Below are 21,724 nucleotides of genomic sequence, written 5' to 3' on the forward strand. Positions count from 1 at the left end.
CATTTACTACTGCTTGTCCCTTTTGGGGTCACGGGGGGGTCGCTGGAGCCTGACTCAGCTGCATTCGGGTGGAAGGCAAAATACACCCTGGACAAGTTGCCATCTCATCGCAGAGGAAAATGCCAACAAACTCAAAATAAGGTTTGCGCTCTCTTTGTCTTTGTCTCTCTCTCTCTCTTTCTCTCTATCTCTCTCTCTCTCTCTCTCTCTCTTTCTCTCTCTCTCTCTCTCTCCTCAATTCAATTTCAATTCAATTTAAAGGGGCTTTATTGACGTGGGAAACATATGTTTACATTGCCAAAGCCAGCATTAGAACACAATCAATACAATTAAAATGTATCAAACTTGAACACCTATCGAAATTAAAAATATGTACAATTAAAATATAGGTATACTATAATAAAGACATCTGCGGACAGAGTCGTGTCACATTGCACATTAAAAAAAAATGTTAACATTATCCATCCTTTCATTTACTACCGCTTGTCCCGTTTGGGTCGCTGGGGGTGCTCTCAGCTGCATTCGGGCGGGAGGCTGGGTACACCCTGGACAAGTTGCCACCTCATCACAGGGCCAACACAGATAGACAGACAACATTCACACTCACCATCACACACTAGGGCCAATTTAGTGTTGCCAATCAACCTATCCCCAGGTGCATGTCTTACGAGGTGGGAGGAAGCCGGAGTACCCGGAGGGAACCCACACGGTCTCTCTCTCGCTCTCTCTCTCTCTCTCTCTCTCTCTCTCTCTCTCTCACTCTCTTTCTCTCTACTTACAACTTTTTTCTTAAACAGTTGTGTGTAGTAGAACGGAGTAGGGAAATGATTTGCCAATCTTTATAACGTTACGTTGATTTAAATTGTTGTAAGTAGCTAATAAAAATGTATGTATTCGTGTTACCATGAATTGATTAACGTGGTACCCGACTTATCCATCCATTCAATTTCTATCACTTATTACTTTTGGGATTGCGGGGGGCGCTAGTGCCTATCTCAGCTACAATCGGGCGGAAGGCGGTGTACACCCTGGACAAGTCACTACCTCATCGCAGGATCCTGACTTAAACAAGTTGAAATACTTATTCGGGTGTTGCCATTTAGTGGTCAATTGTACGGAATATGTAGTACAGTACTGTACTCTAATAATACAATTTTCAATCAATCAATCAAAGCGTACAACCTTTGTCCTGGGATATCATAATAATAATCAATTAAGTAGAGGCAAATTCATTAACTTATTTTACCATGATATTTCACGAAGACCATGCATGCCTTCCGCCCGATTATAGCTGAGATAAGCTCCAGCACCCCCCGCGACCTCACAAGGGACAAGCGGTAGGAAAAATGGATGGATGGATGGATGGATTTCACATAGAATGTATCAGTATTCCTGTATTTCAGAGGTCACCAACCTTTTTGAAACCAAGAGCTACTTCTTGGGTACTGATTAATGCGAAGGGCTACCAGTTTGATACACACTTAAATAAATTGCCAGAAATAGCAAATTTGCTCAATTAACCTTTAATAAATAAATCTATATATATAAAAAAATGGATATTTCTTTTCATCATTCTGTCGCACATTTTTTTCCCTTTTACGGAAGGTTTTTTGTGTAGAATAAATGATGAAAAAAACACTTAATTGAACGGTTTAAAAGAGGAGAAACACGAAAAAAATGAAAATGAAAATTTGAAACATAGTTTATCTTCAATTTCGATTCCTTAAAATTCAAAATTCAACCGAAAAAAATAAAGAGAAAAACTAGCTAATTCGAATATTTTTGAAAAAAATAAAATAATTTATGGAACATCATTAGTAGTTTTTCCTGATTAAGATTAATTTTAGAATTTTGAAGACATGTTTTAAATAGGTTAAAATCCAATCTGCACTTTGTTATAACTTATAACAAATTGGACCAAGCTATATTCCTGACAAGGACAAACCATTATTTCTTCTAGATTTTCCAGAACAAAAATGTTAAAAGAAATTCAAAAGACTTTGAAATAAGATTTACATTTGATTCTACAGATTTTCTAAATTTGCCAGAATTAAAAAAAAAAAATGTTAATCATAATAAGTTTGAAGAAGCTAAAATGAAGAATTAAATTAAAATGTACTTATTATTGTTTCCAATAAAAAATATATATACTTGAACATTGATTTAAATTGTCAGGAAAAAAGAGGAAGAGGTAAAAAGGTATATGTGTTTGAAAATCCTAAAATCATTTTTAAAGTTGTATTTTTCTCTAAAATTGTCTTTCTGAAAGTTATAAGAAGCAAAGTAAAAAAAATGAATGAATTTATTTAAACAAGTGAAGACCAAGTCTTTAAAATGTTTTCTTGGATTTTCAAATTATATTTCAGTTTTGTCTCTCTTAGAATTAAAAATGTCGAGCAAAGTGAGACCAGCTTGCTAGTAAATAAATGAAAAAAAAAAAGAGGCAGCTCACTGGTAAGTGCTGCTATTTGAGCTATTTTTAGAACAGGCCAGCGGGTGACTCTTCTGACCTGGTGCCCGCGGGCACCGCGTTGGTGACCCCTGCTGTATTTACTTGGTATCGAATTGATACCAGGATTCTTGGTATCGCCCAGGCCTGCATTTTACTTGATATTAGATCATTGGCAAAAAGTCCAGTATTGCTTACTCCACTTTTGTTGGTTATCTATGCGCATGCGCGTTATCCTTTGAAAGGGTTATGACGTCCTCAGCCATATAGCAGCCTTTTCCGGTCACATGACGGTAGTAGAGAGTTTGGCCGCGCAAGTGGTGTTGGCGGGTGTTTGTTATCTGTTCGTCCTGGATTAACACAATTTCATTTGAGATTTTACAACAACATGTCTGACTGGATCAAACGCACGACACTTGACAGGAGCGCACCAGCAAATAGGTAACGTCATTGTTGACATTTGATTTTGACAAAATTAGTATCATGCCAACCTTTTAAACATGTAAGCAGCCAACATAGTGTGTTCCTGCATCTTCCAATATTTGTGCTAATGGCCCAAAAAAAACGAGATAAAATACGCCAGTTTAAGCCTTTTTTCAGCAATTAGAGGGTAACAAAGCTTGGAAGACATAGTTTGTGGACGGACCATCAACCGGAAGCGGGAATCTAATGGCGGGAGAAAGCAGGTTCAACAAAAGACATTTTGTCGCGTTGCCACTCAACATTTTCATATTTCTAATGTTTGGTTTTGTACTAAATTCTAAAGTAATCAGCATGTTTTCAGTCAGTCAGTGAAGACACAATGCAGTATCGTTTATTATTGTCAGTTTTTTTGATTGATTGATACTTTCATTAGTAGATTGCACAGTTCAGCACATATTGCGTACAATTGACCACTAAATGGTAACACCCGAATACGTTTTTCAACTTGTTTAAGTTGGGGTCCACGTTAATCAATTCATGGTACAAATATATACTATCAGCATAATACAGTCATCACACAAGTTAATCATCATAGTATATACATTGAATTATTTGCATTATTTACAATCCGGGGGGTGGGATGAGGAGCTTTGGTTGATATCAGTACTTCAGTCACAAACAATTGCATCAACAGAGAAATGGACATTGAAACAGTGTAGGTCTTACTTAGTAGGATATGTACAGCGAGCAGAGAACATAGTGAGTTCAGATAGCATAAGAACAAGTATATACATTAGAAGTGAATTTGATTATTTACATTAGGTTATTTATGATCCGGGGAGATGGGATGTGAATGGAGGAGGGTATTAGTAAAGGCTTGAGGTTGCCTGGAGGTGTTGTTTTAGAGTGGTTTTGAAGGAATATAGAGATGCACTTACTTTTATACCTGTTGGGAGTGTATTGATTTTTTTTTGGATCATCATGGAACTATATGATAAATATCCACTGTTTGTGTGTAGGACGCTCGGCTCATCGCGCTCGTCCAACTGCAGGAAAAGAGCGGTCGACGGTAGCTTGAGGTCCAGAAAGGATGAAGGTGAAGATGATGATGTTCATACTGACAACAGAAATGCCAGGTAAGACGTGTGTGTGATTGCTGCACTCTCTACTCGGTTATAATCTGTATTAGGGCCGGGCGATATGGCCTTTTATTAATATCTCGATATTTTTAAGCCATGTCACAATACACAATGTATATCTTGATACTGTGCCTTAGCCTAGAAATAACACTTGATGTATATAATCACACCAGTACGGTGATTCTATATGTCTACATTTAAACATTCTTGTTCATACTGCATTAATATATGCTCATTTTAAAATTTCATGCAGAGAGTGAAAACACTACTAAGTCAATATACCAAAACTGTATTTATTAAACCGTTAAGCAATGGCACAAACATTCATGTGATTTCAAAACAGAAAGTGCAAGATGGTCAGAGACATTTTAAAACAAGCTATTAGTGCACTTTTGTGCACGATGTCACTAAGATTACTTATCAAAACACCACCCAATTAAAGTGCAGTTTTTGTACAAAACGCCACTACAATAGTTTAAAACAAATAAAGTGCACTTTTGTGCATGATGTCACACAAGATATTTCAATAACTGTCAAATAATAATAGGAAATCAAATAGTGTATGTCCTTTGCTATGTGGTAGGTTACTGCGGATGTTATATCCTTCTGTTTTTGACAATTTCTTTCACACTGTGTTGATCTGGAAATGGAAGACGCCAGGCTCAATTGGGTCAGTGCATTTGGTTGGGTGTGGCACCGGCCAAGATGTTGACATGCGGAGTTTCAAGCAATCTTCATTCTCTAGCGGGTGACTTTTCAAATGATGCTACACATTAGTAGTGCTGCTACTTTTTGTAGCAACGCTTTTGCCACATAGTTGACGTATTACGGTTGTTTGTTCAACATCTTTCTGCTTGAAGCCAAACCACTGCCAGACGATGTAGTCCATGATGTTTTTCTTGGGAATTAATTCTTCTTTCTTCATTTGTTACCAGATTTGCACATTCTTTCTTTCGTATTACCACTCGCACTGCTGCGCTAGCACCACTGCTAATGTTACCTATGTTGCTACCTCTCTGTTCCACGAGAGCGTATGACGCTGCACGCGCGACAATATGTGACGTATATAGGAAGGTACGCTAGTCTTAGCTCTCTGTGAGAAGGACAGACAAGGAAGAGTGAGAAACGCCTGTAGTGTTATGCCAGCACCTAAAAGCAACTGTGTGAGAACATATACTCGTATACTCACAAGATAGTCATTTTCTATATCGCACAGAGACAAACCCACGATACTGTATATAGATTATATTCGCTATATCGCCCAGCTCTACTCTGTATATGTTTTATTGTATTTTTAGATTAATCGTGTTCCTAGCTAATAGTTGTGGTTTTCTATCACACTGCAATAAATTATTTATTTTTTTTGTCCAGTTTTACCACTCCAGAGGGCAGAGGACCTGTGTCTCGCTGTGCTCGACCGGCCGATTGGGCTAGTCAGGTGGAGGAAGACGAGATGAGGAGAGATGTTCACAGGGACATGCAGCGGTACCAAACTACTTTTTCTTTGAATGTAGAATCTTTCTTCTTTGTGCTCTTATTAATGAGAGCAAAGCATAACTGTCAGCCGACAGCACTTACAGCCTGGAAAGTAACCTTCACTTAGGAACTCTGAAGGGTAAACAATGCGAGCCAGCTAAACTTTGTGAAGGGTGGATCCAACTCTTTTTTTTCATTATATTATTCCAATACACATTTTAGGCCAAAATTTTTTGCTGATATTTTTTATCTAGTTATCGTATATCCTCTCGGTTGTCGTACGGCCAAATGTTGCACATTGCCAGATTCCTTACTATTAATATCTTATACTGTTTTGTTTTTTACTTCTGTTGTGTATTTATATTAGAAAAGAACATTGGCATAGCCTTTTTGATTTCTTTGTGTTTTAAGCAAGGCTGTCCTTGACTAAATGTTTTCATACTCCTATCTGATTTTTTTTCTTGTATGTTAGAGCAATAAATAAAAAGACTGGTGCTGAACATTTATATGTGATTGTTTGTATTTGTTGCTAAGGTAGTATTGACGTTTTTAGTTACAGGAGGAGGATACTTGCTGCTGATGTCACTAAGAGAGAGAGAAAAACATCTTCTGGCTCTTCTGGCAGGTGTGTTACCTCTCTTACATGACAAAATTAAGTAATTTATTAGAACTCAGTCTTTCCTCTACTGTTGTATTATGTCATGCTTAATGTTGTTTAATTTTTTAAGCACCTGGTGAAAACAGAAGTAATTCAGGATGTTACAGAATCTCACAACTTCCCATTCAATTTGAATTCCATTACTTGGGGTAACGATTCGAGTCAAAATCGATTTCTACAACATCTTATATAGGGTATAAATAACAATAAAACCGGTTCCAGTTTGGCTGTTGACATGTACGTGTATACGTGCAGTGAGTATGCTAATAAATGTGTAGGCCTAAAAAACTAATTTTTGAAAACTTTGAATCGATTCAGAATCATAATGAAAAAGAATCGAGATTTGGACATGACCCAATTTTCTGGTGCACATTGAGAAGTCTTGTAAGGATACTTTCATATGGAACATTGTTTTGATTAAAGGGAACCTATTGTGCAAATCCAACTTTTCTTACCTTATGGTACCTGCATTTGTTGTGTATTTGGGATCTGCATAAGTCCCGAAAATGTTTTATCAAACTATAGAGGCGTTGCGGAGATGTTTATGAAACTATGTGGCCTTCTTTCATACTTCCTCCAAATGAGCCGTTTGGAATTTGTTCTGTCCTGACATCAGTTGATATCTCCATATCCTGTATGTTTGAAATGTACTTGAAGATCTTTGCCTGAGTCTGCCAATGTAGTCCAATACTGTAGTTAATGAGTTCCTTCTTTTTATCCATCCTCTTGTCGTGGGGCCGACTGGCTTGTACATGCACATGTTGTAGTTTTTAGTGCTTCCATATGGAGTCTACTGACAGATATATGTTCGAATTATACGCTATTTTGTATTCGAAATGACAACAGCGGAAAATGCATGTGCATGTAGTTTGCTCCACAACAAGAGGATAGAAAAAAGAAACTTATCAACTGCAATGGTGGACTTGAGCAAAGCAGTTTGGGTACATTTCTCCCATGTATGGAGATAATCGCCGGAATCACAAATGGGGCAAATTCAAAACGGCTTTTTTGTTGGATAAAGAGCAAGATTGTTTTGAAAATATTTCTGCCATGATTTGATGGTTTGGATTCATATTTTTGCGACTTCTGCAGATCCCAAATACCAAGCGCGGGTACCTATAGATAAGAAAAGTTGGTTTTGCATAATAGGTCCCCTTTATTATCCATTTTTAAAATATTCCTTATATTTGTTTTTAAAAGTCTTTTCATGGCCGATTGTAACTCAAAGACGACTTCTGCGCCTCTGCTCGCTTTGCGTGATAGGGAGCAAGGCAGCACAAGAAGTGGAAAGTCAAACGACTTTTTTTGGCAAGGAACTTGATTCACTTTTTGCACAATTTTAGTAAATTAATCATTTGAATGACATTGTTGTCAGGGGGCTTCTATTGCTTTCTATTATGAAAGTTTGTGTTGGTCAGTCAACCTGCGATGAGTCTCCAATAAGCCTTGCTTTCATAGAGCTGCAAAGTGTGAGTGATGTACCTTGTTAAAAATGATTTTTTTTGTGTGCAGCTGTGACTCTAAAGAGGGTGATCAAGTGGAGATGGATGAGTCTGTGTTGCTACGACGACAGAAACAAATCAACTATGGCAAGAACACTCTGGCCTATGACCGATACATCAAAGAAGTTCCCAAGTACGGACAAATACACATCCTAACCAAAAAGTAGTACACAGTACTCTATTATTAAGGCATATCCACAAATGTGTATCACTCTTAATAAGCATTACCTTGCAGTATATTACTCATAATAATAAGCAGTGTTCAGCACTACTAATATTAAGCAGTACTCAGCAAATATACTACTTATAACTGGCTATATATCATAATAAAAGATACATTTAAAAAAATAGTTTTCTACGCATATTCTAAATTATTTTGGCCTGAATTAAGTTTTATTAATGTTTTGTATGTGTTATGGCGCATATTTGTCTTATTTACTATTATACTATGATGATTGCTAATAACCAAGTACGTATTTCGTTTACGGGTTAATGTTGAACATCACTAATGATAACAGAAACTGTTCTTAGTGCTATCTTTACCGCGACAATCACGTTGACCAACTTTTGGCAGAACAACTTTTTGATGCACTTCATCTTAAGCTCCTGCCTTATCAATAACACATCGCTATATTGGTGAGCCTTGATGTAACTCGGGGTGCCATAATTGCTAAAAAGACTTCTGTCAACTCAATTTGAGTGAAAATATCTCATCTTGATGGCTTTTCTCCGCATTTTAAGGTGAGATTAAATAAAAAGATTAATTAGTTACAGGTCATAATTAATCACTTGATAGCAGTATTTACTTTTAACAGGGCTCTGATTATGTTAAAAACCTTTTTTGAAGATTGTTAAGTTTTTTTTTAATGTTTTGTTTATTTTCTACCGGAATCTTCGAAAATCATTGAACAATTATTCAACGAAATATTGGACAAACTCATGAACAAAAGTGAAACACTCACAGAGAATCAATATGGATACAGAGCTAATATTTCAATATCAATTGCATTAAATCAAAATAACAAAGGAAATTGCCAATGCAATAGATAGTAAACAGTGTGCAGCTAGTATTTGTGGATCTAACAAAAGCTTTTGACACAATCATGATATTGTAATCAAAAAATTTGAACGGTATTGTATAAAATCATTGGATTTGAACTGGGTAAGAAGCTACTTAACCAACAGAAAGCAATACATGCCAACAGCACTAAATATACCTTGCAATGTACCCCAGGGATCAATATTGGAACCAAAATTCTTACATTTATATACAAACGACATCTGTAAAATTACAAAGGACTTCAAATTATTGCTATTTGCAGGTAACACAACTGTGTTTTTTTCAGGAGTGAACACACATAAGCTAATATAGATAGAAAAAATAAATTAAAGAAATAGTTTGACAAAAACAGACTATCCTTAGACCTCAGTAAAACTAAAATAATGCTATTCGGTAACAGAAGAAGAGAAAGTCGAATACAAAAAGACAGAGTAGACATTGACAAAAATCCAATTTTTAGGTGTAATAAAAGATGATAAAATGAACTGGAAATTGCATTTTAAATATACAACATATGGTGGCTAGACATATTTCAATAATGAATAAAGCAAAGTGTTTTAAATCTATGCTAAAAATATTTTTACATTCTCTACTGCTCACTAGTGTTACCACATCTGAGTTACTGTGTAGAAATATGAAGAAACTTAAAATATATGTATGCACATACAACACATAAAACCCTTATGGGCGGTATAGCTCGGTTGGTAGAGTGGCCGTGCCAGCAACTTGAGGGTTCCAGGTTCGATTCCCGCTTCCACCATCCTAGTTACTGCCGTTGTGTCCTTGAGCAAGACATTTTACCCACCTGCTCCCAGTGCTACCCACACTGGTTTGAATATAACTTAGATATTGGGTTTCACTATGTAAAAGCGCTTTGAGTCACTAGAGAAAAGCGCTATATAAATATAATTCACTTCACTTCACTTAGCTTTTCAGTATGTGGAATTAAAGTAGTTTAAAAGGCTGTTCAAACTACAAGTGTTCACAAAGTACAAGGAAGAATTTATTGAACTTATTGAAAATGTTAGGAATCATAACGGACTTAACTATTTATGAGGAGAACTGTTTTATTTAGAATTCAATGATGAAAATTGTGTACACAATGCGAACAGTACATGGACATTTGTGGTAGTAGTTGCTGTGAAATATTTGTAGGATTAAATAAGTTTCACTTCTTTCTGTTCCTACATGTTGTAAGGGGGGAGGGAAATGAAGATGTGTACAATATGTGATATATCGTACTGAAACTCGATACATGTTCGAAATTAACTTAAACTCAGACTTAAAACTATGAAAACATTAGATTTATTGATAATATTCCTATTTTGCGGAAGTTCTCTGACCAGTAATAATACTCATCAGCAGTCTGTATTATTATGCAAGTATTAAGTAATAAACTACTATTATTAGTGGCCAGTATTAAGTAATATAAGTAAAGTATGTTGTGTGATTTACAGACACATGCGACAGGCAGGTGTTCATCCGAAGACTCCTAATAAGTTTCGTAAATACAGTCGTCGTTCGTGGGATCAGCAGATCAAACTTTGGAGGGTAAAACTTCACGCTTGGGACCCGCCAGCAGAGGAGCAGCAAGAGCATGCTGATGCCATGTAAGTAAAGATGATGATGATGTACAGTCTGTACTGTACAATACTCTTCATTACTTTGCTCCTGCAGTGAAGAGCTGGGTCTGGATGACGTGATGGACATTGAGCTGGACTTCCCTGTGTTGTCGGATTCTGGGAACGGTTCCTGCTCGCTCACTACACACAACGTGGCACTGGAGGTGAGCTTTACTGGGGTCAAGTATCATCAATAATATTTACTTGGCGTTTTGTTCATGATATTCAAATATCATTATATTTTTACTGAGTGTTTATCATTAAATATCATAGCAGGCTACCCGGTTCCAGTCATAAAAAATATCTATCCTTTCAACAAAGCAAGCTTTAACAGGTCATTCTTAGGCCAATACTCAGTATTTCACACTTTTTGTATTGTCTCACAGTACATACTATTTTGTGTATTAAATTAGAGCTGTTGAAAATAGTACTTAATTAGCATTGAAAACACTTCAACACATAACAGAGTAGAGCTGATCAATTAATTGAAAAATAATCAAAACTGACATTTAGACTTTCTAACTAATGCAAAACTGCCCTGTCAGTTATTAATTCTTTTTTGCGCACTTACAGACAGTGCCTTTAAAATACACTAGCACTTGTTTAGTTACATGGAGTACAGCCAGGTGTCGCAAAAGTGTGAAGGCTGCCAGAAAAAGCAGAAGAAGAACAAACTGTTCAATCCAATTTGGACACAATACCATTAGGCTACTGTTTGTTTATTTATCTGTATCAATGCAGATTAGAGCTTATTTTGAAAAGTTTAGAGGCAAATATTTAAAATGAGAGAGTGGATTTATACACTCTTGAGGAAATACATTTTTGAAAGATTTAAAACATTCATTATCACCATTACATTACTGCTCGCCTCAACCTCCCTTCCTTTAACACTTAGAATGATTAAATAATAAAAGATTGAAAGCACATGTATTTACATCTGGAGGGGTCCACAAATTAAGCATTAATTGGTGAAAGACAATGTTGGGCTTATTCGTGCATTTGTACGTACCATATTTGTTTGACATAACGAGTGCGGTGCTGCTATGATTCTGACGCTAATGAGAAAAAGGATAACTTTGTTTGCAGTTGATTTCATGCTATGGATATTAGTCTCATCTACAATTTATGTCTGCAGTTGTTTTTATGGTGTGAAATTGATGTTTTGTCTTATTATTTAACTATAAATGTCCCTGTTGTTCAGCAATGTTTGCTAGCATTATCAAGATTCAGTACATGGTGTTGAGCCTACGAGAGATTTATTCATCTCATTTATTAGTAGTATCAAGGATATTTTCTTGATGCTAACGAATAGCACCAAAGACGCTTTAATGTGGTCATCCATGTAGAATAAAGCACTTGACTTTCCTGCTCAACAAAACTTTCTGTTATGAAAATGGACAATGAAAATATGGTGGATTGGACCAGCAATCCCTATGTTTTTTTACAAGGACTTAACATGATGTTGGTTTATTTGGACAAGCAAGTCTTTGTAGCTGTATTTAGAAATGTCAACCACAAAAGATCACAAACTATTGAGATATAGAACTTTTATTTAACCAGATAAGAAACCCATTGAGATCAAGATCTCTTTCACAAGGGTGACCTGGCCAAGAGGTAGTAAGCACATGTCACAAATCAGTTTAAAAAAAGTAATACATTAAGACATACATTTTAAAATGCATAAAAGAGAACTGTAAACCAATAAAGATTTACAACTTTTAAAAACACAGGCACCGAGCAAAAGTCTCTTGCTCTCTGTCCCTCAGGACAGAACGGAAGGCTCCAAATGGAATTAGTTCAGTGAGTTTCAGTTTTGTCTGCAATGCATTCCATGCCATAGGGGCAGCAATGCCAAAGCTCTTTTGCCAAATTTAGTCCGTACATGGAGTACATGGGGAACAGTTAAAACATACAAATTGTTAGAACGTAACGCATAAGAGCTGTTTATTCTTTGTAACAAACTACGCAAGTATGGAGGTATTAAACCTAAAAGAGCTTTATAAATGATGGTCAGCCAATGTGTGTATCTGCGTGCACTCAATGAAGATAAGTCTGACTTCATATACAGTTGACAGTGGTGGGGGAGACTACGACAGCCAGTAACAAATCTTAGTGCTGAGTGAAAAACAGTGTCCAAGGACTGGAGGCATTTAGATGAAGCACTACAATAAAGCACGTCTCCATAATCAATTACGGGCAAGTTAGTCGCTGTCACCAATTTCTTTCTGACTTTAAGAGAAAAGCAGTTTTTATTTCTAAAAAGGAAACCAAGCTTTACCCTAAGCTTAGAAACCAAGTTGTTAATATGGGCTTTAAATGAAAGCTCCTGATCAAGAGTAAAACCCAAGTACTTGTAATTTAAGACCTGCTCTATAGGGTTTCCATTTGATGTTACAATATTTGGAATATTTTCCAGTAGCACCCTTGAATGAGAGAAAACCATTACCTTGCTTTTATCTGTATTTAACACCAATTTAAGATCAAATAAGCGAGCCTGGATGACATCAAAAGCAGCTTGTAAAAATTCAAAAGCCTGAGTGATGGCGGTTGAACAGCAATAAATAATGGTGTCGTCTTGATCTCTTGTCCTTTCTTCACCCTGAGTTCTGCCGTGAGACACTTAACTCTATAGTGGAGAATAAACTTTATTCCATTATGGAAAGTTTTATCAAAGAAATCAAATGTTCTAACAAACATTTTTACAAAGTCATCTCCGCAGACACAGGCATGGTCCGATTGTATTCCACAACCTGATGAAAATAATATTTTTAAGAGCCATTTCCTTCAACACACTTTTGTTTTTTCCCTGACTTTAATACCTTTATGAACCACTTATTTTGGGACCCTATGAAAGCTCTTCCCTGTTTGTCTATTTGAACGATTGGACCACCCAAGAACAGAACAGCAGTACAGCATATTTTGCTCAAACTACACTCACTCGTTTTAATGCAACGCTCAAGTGACGTCATATGCAACCCAGCAATAACTATTAACAATTATAGAATTGCGCTTTACGTTGCACGCATTTGCTGTGTGTTCTGTTGTTAGCTATCCAAATCGCTATCATTAGCTAGCGTTGCCTATCATTAAATGTATATTCTATCATAACAACAACATGACTGCAAATTGTTAGTTATTTCTCTTGGACTGTTTTTATGTCTGCATGCACTTCCCACATGTATGTGTGTACGAGATGACAATCCTGAACGCTAGACTAATTCCTCTGACTGACAAGCAATTTTTATTCAATATAATTATTGTGAAAAATGGAGACATCTTTCTTTCTTTTTTTACTGTTATTTAGGTTGAATTTTTTTATTGGCATGAATTAATGTGGCTAAGTGAGGATTTCAGCTGTTAATTGGACTTCATTCTGTAACTTTTAATCAAATCCAAAGGGGCTTGATAGGTTGGTTGAACAACAAAAGTGAGCGTTTTCTTATTACAGAAGTGAGAGACAGTGTCAGGAAGATGTCACAAAGTAAGAAGTGAGTGGCTGGAAGGACCTTTTAATTCAGGGAGGTGTCAGGAGATGTACAAGTCTTGAAGCAAGTATTTGCTGGTTGGCAGCTGAAAAGAGTCAGGCAAGGGCACATGAAGACGGCTAAATTTTGACCAAACCAGACACATGACATGAGAGTGGAAGTAACTGCATTGAAATTTGCATAATGACATCACAAGGTGGCTCCAGTACACAAAAAAGCTGGATGAGTGAGTTAGTGAAGTGAATTATATTTATATAGTGCTTTTTTCTCTAGTCTCAAAGCGCTTTACCTAGTGAAAACCATTATCAACATCTTTATGCTCCTCTTGAACCAGTGAGCTGGAAATTGCGCCTGTTTTTCATCAATTCTAGCCATATCTAAGTAACAAACAAACAATCTGGCTAACTGTACATGCGTTAGCTTATGACGTGATAACTCGTCTCTGACACTATTTAAGTCCTGGAAAATCGTTTCAGGAAAACGTGCAAACCCTGCATGAATTGATTTATTACAAATATTTTTGTGACATGTGATTTTTCCATGTGGAGTCGGAAATCTTTGTTTTTTATCTCTGTAAAAAAAATTATTTTCCGTTTTTCTTATTTTTTTAAACCTGTGTGTGTTAAAATCTTGATTTGTCTCTTTGCCATACCTGCCAACAACTACAATTTCCCGTAATGAGTACGGTTTTTAATAATCCATTGGTAAAAACTACGGTTTTCCAATAAAAATGATTAGCTTAAAAATTGAAGCTACGTAGCGAAGCAAGTCCTCGTGCATGGGGCAAAATATACGGGAAACAACAATGATGATTGTTTGGTTTACATATTAGGAAATCCATGTTTGGTTGGTTGTTTTACCATGATGTGTTACGATTCGTTAAGATTAATGCAAAACAGTACGGACAGGTCAATCACAGTGCGTCTACTTGGCCACATTTGGACAAATGTATGCGTCTGGATAAAACAATTCCCAACACATTCATTTTAGTTGTTTATCATGTAGCCCAAATTGGAATACACATTTAAGAACACACATGATTTTGGCAGCCGTGTGATGACTTTTGCTACAGTATAGCCTGTCTAAATGCTACATTTCATTTTCATTGGTGTTTTACAACAAGACCGTAGCGGATATTTTCTTAATTATTTCTACTGTTTATATTTTGACATTGAATAGTTGAATCATTTTTTAAACAAACAACTTAACTGCAATATATTTATTTCATGCTATAAATCACAAATGGCTATTCAGATAAAGGAAGTTAGCTAATAGAATAAACATTGTTTGTACTCTTTATGATTTTTGCATCTGGAGCAGTTAGAAGTGGAGAGGGAATCGAAGAGACAGAAATTGGGTATAAAATTCAGGGCAGAATCCTCTAAGCAGAAACAAAACGGAAAATGCAAGCTGCTCAAACATTTGCCAGGAAGGCTCATGTTAGAGCCAATAAAGCAAAAATGCCAAAGTAATGTGTAAATAATGTAAATAACTAGATGAACCATCTGTGGCTAGGTTGTAAATACTGTATAGAGTAGGCTAACCCATGTGGTTGTGAACACAAGTTGTAATTACTGTAGTGACTAACACTGACTAAATAACGTAGTGACTGAAACAGACATTGTGATTCATTTGGATGGATGGGATATATATCAAGGGACGGTGTGGCGCAGTGGAAGAGTGGCCGTGCGCAACCCGAGGGTCCCTGGTTCAATCCCCACCTAGTACCAACCTCGTCACGTCCATTGTGTCCTGAGCAAGGCACTTCACCCTTGCTGCTGATGGGTGCTGGTTAGCGCCTTGCATGGCAGCTCCCCCCATCAGTGTGTGAATGGGTGAATGTGGAAGTAGTGTCAAAGGGCTTTGAGTACCTTGAAGGTAGAAAAGCGCTATATAAGTACAACCCATTTATCATTTATATTTATGTAAACTCTGTTGATCATTTTTCAATTCTTTAAACACTGAACCATCTTTAAATGGTGCTGTTTTTTGTTCAGTTTTGCATGTTCAATTGCTGAAAAACCAGGAGCTTCAGGGGGTTGCCTCCCTTGGCCCCCCCCCCCAATGCCCCCCCGTCCTCCCCAGTTGCGGCCCTCAGACCTCTGGCTTATTTTCAGTCTTTTTCGTTAAGTTCAAATCACATGCCTGGTTTATTTATGAAATTACTTATGATTAACAAAAATGAATGCGTGGTTTTTCATTGGTTCTTTATTGGTTTTGCATTAGTATTCACATTTTGAGTGGAACAACTCATGCAGTATATATTTTTGAGAAATTATTAGTTTCTCTTCTGCTTCAGGATGAAGACTGCTCTGGAACTCCTGTCAAAGTGCAGAAGATGGAAACAACTGTGGCGCTCAACACCGCATAGCACATGTCTATTAAACAACGCTTTTACTTCACTACTCCCAATAGTACACATTTTACACAGAGTTTAGTTCTGTCTCTTCAAAAATGTTTTTACTTCACTACTCCCAACCGTACAACTTTTACACATTAGTTCTTTAAACAAATTACATTCTCAGGGATTGTTTCTTTACAATATTATAGAATCATAATTGGGTTTGTTCATCGAAGCATTTAAATCACACATTCAGTTGCAGATTTGGGCGCATTTAAGACCTCATTTTCTTTTTAAGACTGCATTGTAAGATATCATTGCTGTGTAGAATTTCAAAAGCTGAGTTGCATTGGGCTTTTTTTTACACTTGTGTTTTTTTTTAAATAGAAGTGTATTGTTTTGCTTCATGGTGAATATGTTGAAATAAAAAAATTATTATGTATAAGTAAGTATATGTTCTTGTATTGTTGAACTTGTTTTACATGTGAGTAGTGCTACAGGAAGTCAGTGTTTTTAAGGGCCCCCCAAATTTGCACTCCATTGTACCAACTTGACCACATTGAGCAAAACAAGCATCACCGGTAAACTACTGCTAAATGTTTATTTCGACATGTCCTGCTTTTAAAACAAACCAGTTACAGCATTTGTCAAAATAGTATTCTTTATTGTAATACAAAACAGGTCCTTCACGTTAGACATCAAGCTTTGAAGACAAATAGCAAGTTCATAATGTATTTCTCCACACGCATGGAGATGCCAAAGTAATTTTTCTACTGTCCAACGTAACTTCAAAAGGACATTTAGACAAAGCAAGGAGAGTGTACAAGGTGCGACTGGGGGAGAAACTGCAGAATAACAACACACGTGAAGTGTGGAGGGCCATGAGGACCATTACTGGCTACAAAGAGAAGGGGGTAAGGTGGCCAGTAATACAGAATACTTTAACCACTTTTACAAAAGGTTTGACTCCTACCACTTTGCTACTGCTGGGACCTGGACTGCATCACCCAGCGTCTTGTCCTGCTCAACCCATCGGGTACACCATCCCTGCTGCTGCTGTGACACCTTTCACTGTGGAGGAGGTCCGTGAGGAGCTAAGAAAGCTCCAGGGGAGGAAGTGTGCTGGTCCTGATGGAGTAACACCAAGGCTGCTTAAGGAATGTGCATCAGGGTTAGCTGTGCCTCCACATACCATCTTCAACAAAAGTCTTTAAACTGGATGTGTCCCTGCTGACTGGTAAACTTCCTGCCGAGTGAAGCTGGTAGGATGCAAGGACTGCAGACCAGTAGATCTAACATATGTCATTATCAAGACCTTTGAGAGGCGAGTACTCTGCTCAAACCAGAGATATAGCAGGCTTTTGACCCCCTACAGTTTGCCTACCAGTAGGACATGGGAGTGGATGACGCCGTCCTCTACAAGCTCCATCTGTCCATTTCCTTCCTGGAGGGAACTGGAAGTTATGTGAGGCTGATTTTTCTCTGCTTTCACCAGTTTGTTTAACACCATCCAGCTTCTCTTTCTAAGGGAGAAACGGGTGAGGATCGGAATTGATCCTATTTTTACCAACGGGACGGTCACAGTGACAGGCTAGGGAGGAGCGTTTCAGAAACTGGTAAGCAATACGGGTGCACCACAGGATACCGTTCTGACTCCCTTCCTCTTCACAATTTATACCGCAGACTTTGCACACAAATTTGCTGCATGCCACAGAGCAAAGTATTTTGATGATATCGCCCTTGTGACTTATGTGAGGGGATGGGATGAAACCAACCACAATGTCCTGATGGCTGCTTTCTCAGACAGGATCAAGAGAAATTGTCTAATCCTTAACGCATCAAACACCGGGGGGGGAGAGATTAACAGTCGAAGGAGTTCCTCCCATCAGTTGGTCTAGATCAGGGGGAAAAAGATGGAGAAAATAATGTTGTTTTTTAATGTTAATCTATTTTCTGTAGGACAATAGACATGACACAAACCTTCTTAATTGTTAGAAATCATACTGTTTATGTTATACATGCTTCACTGATGAGAGTATTTGGCAAGCTCCGTTTTGTCCTACTAATTTCAGCGATCCTTGAACTCATCGTAGTTTGTTTACATGTACAACTTTCTCTGATGCTGCCACAGAAAGACATGTTTTATGCCATTCCTTTGTCTCATTTTGTCTACCAAATGTATGCTGTGTGTGAATGCACAAAGCTGAGCTTTGTTGATTGTATTTGCTAGAGAGATTATCAGGCTTATTTGGTCAATCCTTGATTGTAAGCTAATCAATGCTAACATGCTATTTAGGCTAGCTGTATGTACATATTTCATCATTATGCCTTGTTTATAAGTATATTTGAGCTCATTTAATTTCCTTTACTTATATCCTCTGTGTATTTAAGTTACATTTGCATGTCTCATGACACAATATCTGTATGTACTATTGGCTGCATTTCTGATAGTTATTTTTGTGCCATGTTGTTCCAGACCACAGCAAACGTTACACAGCTTGGAACAATTGTAATAAATCTACAAGAAGAAGACAACCTGCAGTTTCCTTAAACTTCGGCAGGCACATCTATACCTTTGACCCTTCTGAGCCAGAAGTTATCTCATTCTGTGAGAAGTCTTCATTTTACTAATGATTTCCAATGTCGCGAAAATGTGTAGAATAAAATTTAAAATACAACATTTCTGTCAACAAAGATTTGCGTCAGCCTCTCATAGCAGGCTAATATAACTACTATATACACTTATAGCATGCGTTGCCTTCATTTTAACACTTATATACGGTTTTTAATTTTTTGCGGCTCCAGACAGATTTTTATTTTTGGTCCAATATGGCTCTTTCAACATTTTGGGTTGCCGACCCCTGGTCTAGATAAATGGACAGGACATTAAATAGGTCTAGTCTTTCAAGTACCTTGGAGTCCACCTGGACCACAAACTGGACTGGTCAACAAACAAATACTTTGTATAAGGGAGGGCAGAGGAGGCTGAGGTGTTTTGATGTGAGCAGTCTGATGTAGCCAGTGCCATTTTCTTTGGTGTTATGTGTTGGGGTGGTAGCATGATCTCGAGAGACAGTAACCTGTTGGAGGGACTGTTCAGGAAATGTGTCTCTGTGATGGAGAAAATGTGGACTCTGGGATCTGTGCTTGAGAGAAGGATGAGGGCTCTCATGCAGGGCATCCTAAGACATCCTTTGTGTGACACTGTGGCTTCTGAGAGGAGTAACCGTCGCAACAGGTTCCTTCCATTACACTTCAGAACAGAAAGATTAAAAGAGATCTTTTGTTCCTTCGTCCATAAGACTATAGAACAGATCTATGTGAACTATGCATGTGCATTTCATTACTGTCGTCTGTATCTTCGAGAAGTAAGTATTTATTATTGTTGTTGGAATAAATAGATGTGCTTTTATGCTACTAAACATCTGAATTTCCCTTATTGTGGATCAATAAAGTATTTATATATCTGTCTTTTGTTCAATCAATATATATATATATATTTTTATTACTGCATTTGGTACATATTCATCAGTTTGACCCAAAAATCACTTTGTAAGTTTTGAATATGCATGTGTTCACGTTACAAAATAAGAACTGCAGAAATCTAATATAATCCACTTTAAGAAACTCCATCCATCCATTTCTACCGCTTATTCCCTTTTGGGGTCGCGGGGGGCACTGGCGCCTATGTCAGCTACAATCGGGCAGAAGGCGGGGTACACCCTGGACAAGTCGCCCTCTTCAAACTTAAATTAAGTCATACAAAGAAGAAGAACCATAAACAGTCTAAATTGATTTCATCCATCCATTCATTTCTAGATAATCTTATTGATATCACCATATGAAATATACCTTACTGCACTAATTATTATTTATTTTTAATGTTATTACTTGCCCTGCGATGAGGTGGCGACTTGTCCAGGGTGTACACCGCCTTCCGCCCGATTGTAGCTGAGATAGGCACCAGCGCCCCCCGCGACACCAAAGGGAATAAGCGGTAGAAAATGGATGGATGTTACTACTTATGGAGTATATTGGGAATAAATTGAGAACAGGAAGTTAACAGTTTTAGCATACTGCTATGTAAAGGAAAAAGGTCAGGATTGAATCAGGTACTGATTAATGTGAAGGGCTACCAGTTTGGACAGGACATTAAATATATATAATGTATATATATATATATATATATATATATGTATATATATATATGTATATATATATATTAAAGGTAAATGGAGCAAATTGGATATTTCTAGCAATTTATTTAAGTGTATATATATATATATATATATATATATATATATATATATATATATACATATATATATATATATATATATATAAATTGGTATTTATGTCTGTCTTTCCGTCGTGCATTTTTTTTCCTTTTACGGAAGGATTTTTGTAGGGAATAAATTATGAAAAAAACAACTTAATTGAACGGTTTAAAAAAGGAAAAAACAGGGAAAAAATGAAAATCTTCAAATTTGAACCTTTAAAATTCAAAATTCAACCGAAAAAAGGAAGAGAAAAACTAGCTCATTCGAATTTTTTTGAAAAAAATTTAAAAAATAATTTATGGAACATCATTAGTAATTTTTTCTGATTAGGATTAATTTTAGAATTTTGATGACATGTTTTAAATAGGTTAAAATCCAGTCTGCATTTTGTTAGAATATATAACAAATTGGACCAAGCTATATTTCTAACAAAGACAAATCATCAGATCACTAGATTTTCCAGAACAAAAATTTTAAAAGAAATTCAAAAGACTTTGAAATAAAATTTAAATTTGATTCTAAAGATTTTGTAGATTTGGCAGAATAATTTTTTTGAATTTCAATCATAAGTTTGAAGAAATATTTCACAAATATTTTTTGTTGAAAAAACAGAAGCTAAAATGAAGAATTAAATTAAAATGTATTTATTATTCTTTACAATTAAAAAAAACTATTTTCTTGAACATTGATTTAAATTGTCAGGAAATAAGAAGAAGTAATTTAAAAGGCAAAAAGGTATATGTGTTTAAAAATCCTAGAATCATTTTTAGGTTTGTATTTTTTTCTCTAAAATTGTCTTTCTGAAAGATATAAGAAGCAAAGTAAAAAAATAAATGAATTTATTTAAACAAGTGAAGACCAAGTCCTTAAAATATTTTCTTGGATTTTCAAATTCTATTTATGTTTTTTCTCTCTTAGAATTAAAAATGTCGAGCAAAGCCAGCGAGACCAGCTTGCTAGTAAATAAATACAATTAAAAAAATAGAGGCAGCACACTGGTAAGTGCTGCTATTTTTAGAACAGGCCAGCGGGCTACTCATCTGGTCCTTACGGGCTACTTGGTGCCCGCAGGCACCGCGTTGGTGACCCCTGATGTAATACTCTTCCATATCAGTAGGTGGCAGCGGGTAGCTCATTGCTTTGTATATGTCGGGAACGACGACAATGGTTTGCAGGTAAAAAGGTAAAATAAACAAAAGGCGAGTGCCGCTAAGAAAAGGCCTTGAAGCCTAAGGATGGCTATGCAAAATGAAGCTTTTGATTGATTGAAACTTTTATTAGCAGATTGA

At 36.6% G+C, this 21,724-nt stretch overlaps 1 protein-coding gene across 2 annotated transcripts; it reads left to right on the forward strand.

Moving 5' to 3' along the window:
* Nucleotides 1-2,716: 2,716 nt before the first annotated feature.
* slbp (stem-loop histone mRNA binding protein) lies at nucleotides 2,717-16,600 on the forward strand. 2 transcript variants are annotated; one of them, XM_061901594.1, is made up of 8 exons: nucleotides 2,717-2,890; nucleotides 3,892-4,008; nucleotides 5,383-5,496; nucleotides 6,047-6,112; nucleotides 7,658-7,780; nucleotides 10,165-10,317; nucleotides 10,385-10,493; nucleotides 16,114-16,600. In XM_061901594.1, the coding sequence occupies exons 1-8, from the start codon at nucleotides 2,838-2,840 to the stop codon at nucleotides 16,183-16,185; spliced, it is 807 nt and encodes a 268-aa protein (XP_061757578.1). In that variant the 5' UTR covers nucleotides 2,717-2,837; the 3' UTR covers nucleotides 16,186-16,600. The 2 variants fall into 2 exon arrangements, with proteins under 2 accessions (XP_061757578.1, XP_061757577.1); XM_061901593.1 differs by having other exon boundaries at nucleotides 2,718-2,890; nucleotides 6,041-6,112.
* The last annotated feature ends 5,124 nt before the right edge of the window (nucleotides 16,601-21,724 follow it).

The sequence above is a fragment of the Nerophis ophidion genome, linkage group LG05, assembly GCF_033978795.1.
Source record: "Nerophis ophidion isolate RoL-2023_Sa linkage group LG05, RoL_Noph_v1.0, whole genome shotgun sequence".
In the NCBI taxonomy this organism is placed as follows: domain Eukaryota; kingdom Metazoa; phylum Chordata; class Actinopteri; order Syngnathiformes; family Syngnathidae; genus Nerophis; species Nerophis ophidion.

Coding starts and splice junctions, on each gene's coding strand:
- slbp (XM_061901593.1), top strand. CDS start 2,838: ATGTCTGACTGGATCAAACGCACGACACTTGACAGGAGCGCACCAGCA. Junction 6,113..7,657: donor TCTTCTGGCTCTTCTGGCAG/GTGTGTTACCTC, acceptor TTTTGTGTGCAG/CTGTGACTCTAAAGAGGGTG. Junction 10,318..10,384: donor CAAGAGCATGCTGATGCCAT/GTAAGTAAAGAT, acceptor TTGCTCCTGCAG/TGAAGAGCTGGGTCTGGATG.